At 45.2% G+C, this 6490-nt stretch overlaps 1 protein-coding gene across 1 annotated transcript; it reads left to right on the top strand.

The window, feature by feature from the left end:
* The first annotated feature begins 5146 nt into the window (after window positions 1–5146).
* LOC127056454 (olfactory receptor 52P1-like) lies at window positions 5147–6085 on the top strand. Its single transcript, XM_050964344.1, has one exon. It carries the CDS (start codon window positions 5147–5149, stop codon window positions 6083–6085), a length of 939 nt encoding a protein of 312 aa, XP_050820301.1.
* Window positions 6086–6490: the final 405 nt, after the last annotated feature.

Genomic DNA, 6490 nt, shown 5'->3' with positions numbered 1-6490 from the left:
GACTTGAACTCTTTAGTATTGCCAGAAACACCCAATAGATTTACATGGTAAAATTGGAACTACAAAGGTATTGGAAATAGTTTAGACACATATTTGTTTTTAAGATCAGTTTCTTGTCCCATACTGTGTCCTTCTGTCTGTCTCAGTGGGTTCATTTTTGGGGGCTGTGTGGTTTTTCCTCTGGTTTGTGCAAGTTTTTCAAATTTCCCTGCCCTGTTGAGAAGTGCAGCCAAAGCCTCTGCAGTGGGTATCTGCGTTACCAGAGGGTTCTCAACAAGAATGGGCCCCACACTGGCCAGATTCTGCTCTCATATTCTGCCTTCACTGGGTCACTCCAGATTGTACTGGCTTCCCTGAGAGGAAAATCAGAGCTTCTGTGTTTTTGAATCTCTATCTTTCATGCCTGGTATCAGAATGTCACATAAACTGAGGGTTTCCTTCAGACTCTTTCAGCAGCCTAATAAAGTAGCACTCTCTGTAGCAAGACTGGAAGCCATGATTTTCACAGCTGGTAGCCAAAAATTAAACACTAAGGGTGAAATCTTGGTCTTACTGAGATCAATGGCAAACTCCCAACATGGCCAGGATTTCACCTTAAATCTACATGTAGGGACTTAAATAAATGGCCTAATTTACACTGACCATGATCCTCCAGTGACTTCAACTGGAGTCGTCATGTGGCCTCTAAGGATGGGTGAGCTTGTTTGGACCAAAGAAGAACTGACAGGAGTTGCTGACATCTCACACTCATAGGCTTAGAGGTTCAGAACAATGAGGATAAGCATTTTTTTTGTGAGGGGAGAGGGGTCTGCTCTCTCTGAGCCCCTGCATCTCTGGTTCTGGAGAGGATGAGAAGCACAAAAAGACAGTAAAAATAAAAGCATATTTCTGACTTAAAGGAAACCAGGTGGTGGTGTACATTTCACCGGGGGAGATCCCAGAAAGTACAGTGTGTGTGTGGAGGGGAGCTAGAGGAGGGGTTGTGGGGGCGGGGACATGCAGTATCCAAATCACAGTGGCTCAGAGGCCTGAAACCGGTCAAATAGGGAATGGACATCCTGCCTAATGCACAGACCAAAGAGGCATAATGAGGCCTTCTGGGGCAGAGGTGTGTGTTAGACTGTAGTGGAATGTGGACCCCGCTGTAGCAGATTGTCTCCGATATCATCCCCCAACTAGAACATCCATCCTTTAATGAGCCACCACACTACTCATGCTGGCTCCTTTTAGTTTCCGTGTCCTTTCTCCCTCCTGCCAGGCCTGTCGCTATCTCCTTCCCTGCACAGGCTGAGCTGCTGCTGGCCTTCCCTTCATCCCTGCAGAGGCAATTCAGGCTGATCTCCCCCTTTTCCTGGATGCAGGCAGACACTGAGTTTAACCTTGTCTGAGGATATATTTCTATGAGCTGTCGCTGTGGGGTCTGGAGTCTGGTTTTAGTCCTGGGTGAGGGGTATCACTGTGTGGCAGTAGTGTGGGTTCTGGGAATGGGGGACATACACAGAAAGGATGGACAACATTAGGCATTGTGGGGCAGGAAGGGGTTAAATGGACAGGCAGACAGCACTGGTGCCTGTGGGGGAGGAAAGTGGCGTATACATGGACGGGCAGACAGGTGAGCAAATGCTGGGTGTTGTGGAGATGGGGAGCAGTGTGCTCATGAAGAGGCTGGTAGCACTGTTGAAATTGAATTTTTCTTTGTGATTGTTAGTTCAAGGCCAGCGCTGGGACCTTTCCTGGCCTTGAATGCATGTGGGTGGGTCTCGGGGTCTCTTTGCCCTGACAAGCCACAGAGCTACAGCCTGAGTGTCACAAACTTTACTCAGTTTTTTTTTCCAGTTGTTGTTGTTGTTGTTCTTACATAACTTCAGGCATTACACTAGTGAAAAGAACCAAGGATCTTTGCTCCTCAGGTGGTTCAATCTCCCATCACATTCTGACCCTCTGTCTATTCTCTCCTTCCCCATCCCAGGCTGCTCTCTTACAACAGCACGCTGGTCGCCAGTGTCTTCTCCATGCTCCCCAGTCATCCCTGGTTCCCACAACTCTTCCTCTTCAGGGGGTGAGGTGCCTTCAGTCATGTCTGCTCCCTTGGCTGGGGGGAGATCAGTGACTATGTCTCACCTGTGAGAAATCTCATACACGAATGGCAAATGCCAGGGCACCTGTGTAGCTTTTCTTATTCCACCCATAGACGTCATAGGTGGTCTCAAGGGCTGCTACACAGAAACAACTCATAAGCCAAGAAGTTTGCACATTATATAATGAGAGATGGAAACTCTGGAACATGTGGAGGCCTGGATAAATACAGCTGCCATGTGCAGTAGCCACTGGCAGCTGCCTGAAACAGGGGGCCACTGGGACACAGACATTAAACCCAGGATGCTCTGGGACCATTTTCTAGCCAGCTCTGTTAGACATTCACTGTGACCCTTGCACATTCATTCCTCAGTGTGGCAATTTTATGGGGCAAGTCATGATTTTTCTCACCTAAAGTATTCATCCATGCAGTGCATCATGGGATCCCTCAGCCTCGTGAAATACTCACCTAGTGTACCATTTCCAAGGCACCGCAGTCACACTCAAATTTCTCCCCATAGAGTTAAATTCAGCACTGTCACAAATAGAAAAAATGCCTTCAGTAAGCTCAGGTATGAGCTTGCAGGCAAAATGCCTCCAACTGATTCCTGGGGACATGTTCATAGATTCCAAAACCTGAAGGGACCATTGTGATCTTCTAGTCTGACCTCCTGCATAGCACAGGCCAGAGAACTGCCCTGAATTAATTCACGTTTCAGTTAGAGCAGATCTTTTAGAGCAGTGGTTCTCAGCAAGGGCACATGTATCCCTAGGGGTGCAGAGAGTCCTTCCAAGCAGTTGGTCAGCTCCTCTAGATATTTGCCTAATTTTGCAACAGGCTACATGAAAAGCACTAGCGAAGTTAGTACTAACTAATATTTCATACAGACTTGTTTATACTGCTCTATAGGCTATACACTGAAATGTAAGTAAAACATTTTTGTATTAATTTATTTACTTTATAATTACACGGTAAAATTGGAAAGTAAGCAATTTTTCAGTAATAGCGTGCTGTGTCATTTGGGTATTTTTATATCTGATTTTGTAAGCAAGTAGTTTTTAAGAAAGGTGAAACTTGGGGTATGCAAAACAAATCAGATTCCTGAAAGGGATCCAGTAGTCTGGAAATGCTGAGACCCACTGTTGGAGAGAAACATCCAATCTTGGTTTAAAAATATTTCCCATGGTTAATTACTCTTACCGTTTAAGTGTATGCCTTATTTCCAGTCAGAATGTGTCTAACTTCAGCTTCCAGCCATTGGATTGTGTTAGACCTTCCTTTGCTAGACTGAAGAGCTCACATTGAATATTTGTTGCCCATGTCGGCACTTATAGACTGTGACCAAGTCTCCCCTTAACCTCTTTGTTAGGCTCAATAGATGGAGCTTTGTGAGTTGATCACTATAAGGCAGGTCTTTTAAAATTCTTTAATCATTCTTGTGGCTCATCTCCGAACCCTCCTTCTTGAATTGTGGACACGGAGACTGGACACAGGATTTCAGCAGCAGGCACACCAGGGCCAAATACAATGGTAAAACAATCACTCCGCTCCTACTTGAGATTCTCTTGTTTATCATCCCAGGATATCATTAGCTATTTTGGTCAAATAGTAACACTCAGAATGTCATGGTTAGCTAATTATCCCTTCACACCACCACACCTTGTTCAGAGTCATTGTGCATCCCACGATACAGACCCATATCGTTATGTCTCAAACAATGTTGGATGTTTGCAAGAAAGTGTCTCACCAAAAGAAACACTGGAAATAACAGAGCTGCAGACCTGTAGCCCTAAATACCAACCCCCTTGTGCCGTTCATGCCTATTTTCTTGAGCACAGTCATAACCCAGCAGGATAATGCCTGTTTCCATGGGGGAAACTTGGCTCCTTTCCAACATAGAAACTGCACTATGGATCAGATCAATGGTCCATCTAATCCAGTGTCCTTTCTATGACAGTGACAGTCCCAAAGGCTGTGGAGGAAGGTTTGAGAAACCCAGCAATGGGTAGATGGGGAGATGACCTGACTATCATGAGGGTGTCACCCTAATGCCTAACGACTAGAGATTGGCTTGTGCCCTGAAACACATGGGCGTATCGGCTTTCCGAAATATTTCTTTAGCTGTAATATTGTAACTGGATAATCTCACTATACATGTAAATATCCAAACCCTTCCTGATCCTTGATTAGCTCATGACCTCAACTATGTCTTGTGGCAACGAGATCCTCAATCTAATTAGGCACTGAGTGAAGAAAATATTCTTTTTTCATCGGTTTTGAATTTTCCACATTTCAGTTTAATTGAATGTCCTCTTGATCTTGTGTTATGAGACAGGGAGAACACATTCTTGATCTACTCTCTACCAGTCAGTAATTTATAGAATTTTCTCATATCCCCTCTTATTCATCTCCTTTGTAAGTAACAATCCCAATCTTTTCAACCTCTCTCCATATGACAGTTTTCCTGGACCCTTAATCATTCTTGTTTCCCTTCTCTGAACACCTCTAGTTCTGCAATATCCTATGTGAGAAGGGTATCGAGTACAACAGAGAGAAGTCCAGAGGAGGGTGAAACATTGACAGACTGATCTCATGGCATTGTATTTTCTGTATGGTTCCCCATTCCACTCCTCATGGATCCGAATGTTTTGCTTAGCTTCTATCCATGCTTGCACCGTGAGTAGGAGCTCATAAAGCTGTGTACCATGTCCTGTCCTGAATTCATTCAGTTCAATTAGAACCTCCTAAGGTGTTTGCAGAGTTTTTCCATCCAATGGCATACATGTTGCAGTTATTGACATCCAAGTTCATCTGTCATTGTGCCACCATTCACCTGCCTTAGTTAGCTCCCTCTGAAGACTTCTCTGGACTTGACTATCACCTAAATAAACTTGGTGCCATCTGTAAATGTTGACACCTCATTGCTCACCCTCTCCCCCTTTCCTAAATTGGTAATAACTATAAAATATTTACTGTACTATTTGTTATAAAGTGTGTAACCTCCTCGCTGTGCTTCTCTCCCTTCACAGGCATCTTGAGCATTCCCCTGATTGATGCATCGACCACCTCATGGCAGCTTTCAATCTCACCCCCTCTGACTCTTCAACATTCATCCTCATGGGCATCCCTGGCTTAGAAGCTGCCCATGTCTGGATTTCCATCCCCTTCTATATGTTCTACATTATTGGCCTGTTGGAAAATTTCATGGTTCTGCTTGTTGTAGGCAAAGAGCAGACCCTGCACAAGCCGATGTACCTGCTGCTCTGCATGCTGGCACTCACTGACATCAGCATGTCTACCTCTGTCATACCGAAGGCACTGTGTATATTTTGGTTCGATTTGAAAGGAATTACTGTGGGTGGATGCCTCACCCAGATGTTCTTCCTTCATACGATTATTGCAGTACAGTCAGCCATCCTCGTGGCAATGGCCTTCGATCGCTATGTTGCCATATGTAATCCTCTGAGATATGCCACCATCCTCACTAACACACGAATAGCTAACCTAGGGCTCTTGAGTTTGATAAGAGCTGTTCTCCTCATTCTGCCTATGCCCCTGCTCCTGAGTAGGCTGCCATTCTGTGCCAACCGCATTATCCCCCACATGTATTGTGAGCACATAGCTGTGGCAAAGATGTCATGTGGGGACACCACAGTCACAAGGATGTACGGCTTGGTGACAGCATTGGTTGTCATTGTCTTAGACCTGATGTTCATTGCCCTGTCCTATGGTCTGATCATCAGGGATCTCCTCAGAATTTCCTCCAAGGAAGTCCACCAGAAAGCCCTCAACACCTGCACATCTCACATCTGTGTGATGCTGATGTCTTATACTCCCTCTCTCTTCTCCTACCTGACTCAGAGGTTCAGTCAAGGTATCGCTCCCCATCTTCACGTCATCTTGGCCAGCCTCTACTTCCTTGTCCCCCCAATGCTCAATCCTATCATTTATGGGGTAAAAACCAAAGAGCTTCGTGACAAAGTGGGCAAACATATGTGCAGAAGGTGATTGTCCATGGGCCACTGATGTTAAATCCTGTGTGACAAGAGGGGGAAAGGACATCTCCTCATTAATCAAGAGTGCTCTGTCCCAGTTAGGCTGAGCTCAGCATTTCAGACATTCACAATCTGAGAAGTTCCTCATATCTAATGTTTCATCACACCATGACCAAGCACAGCTCTCTCAGTTGCTGAGTTCCATCTCTCTGACCACCCCCTGACCTTTTTCAGTGTCACCCATCAGACTCCAACCCCACACATCTTGTCTCTCAGCCTTTCCTTGACTTCCAGACTACCAGAAGATACTGACATTTTCTGACAGAAAGTGTGTTTCCATTAGTCCCTGTCTGAAGAGGGTTCTTGGATCAGTTTGACAAAATGAAGCTACACTTTAGATAGCCAAAGACAAAGCAAA

Source organism: Gopherus flavomarginatus, chromosome 1, assembly GCF_025201925.1.
Source record: "Gopherus flavomarginatus isolate rGopFla2 chromosome 1, rGopFla2.mat.asm, whole genome shotgun sequence".
Classification (NCBI taxonomy): domain Eukaryota; kingdom Metazoa; phylum Chordata; order Testudines; family Testudinidae; genus Gopherus; species Gopherus flavomarginatus.
This window is presented reverse-complemented; position numbering and strand designations above follow the sequence as displayed.

What these genes read in the sequence shown, in the direction of transcription:
- LOC127056454 (XM_050964344.1), top strand. Translation starts at nt 5,147, where the DNA reads ATGGCAGCTTTCAATCTCACCCCCTCTGACTCTTCAACATTCATCCTC.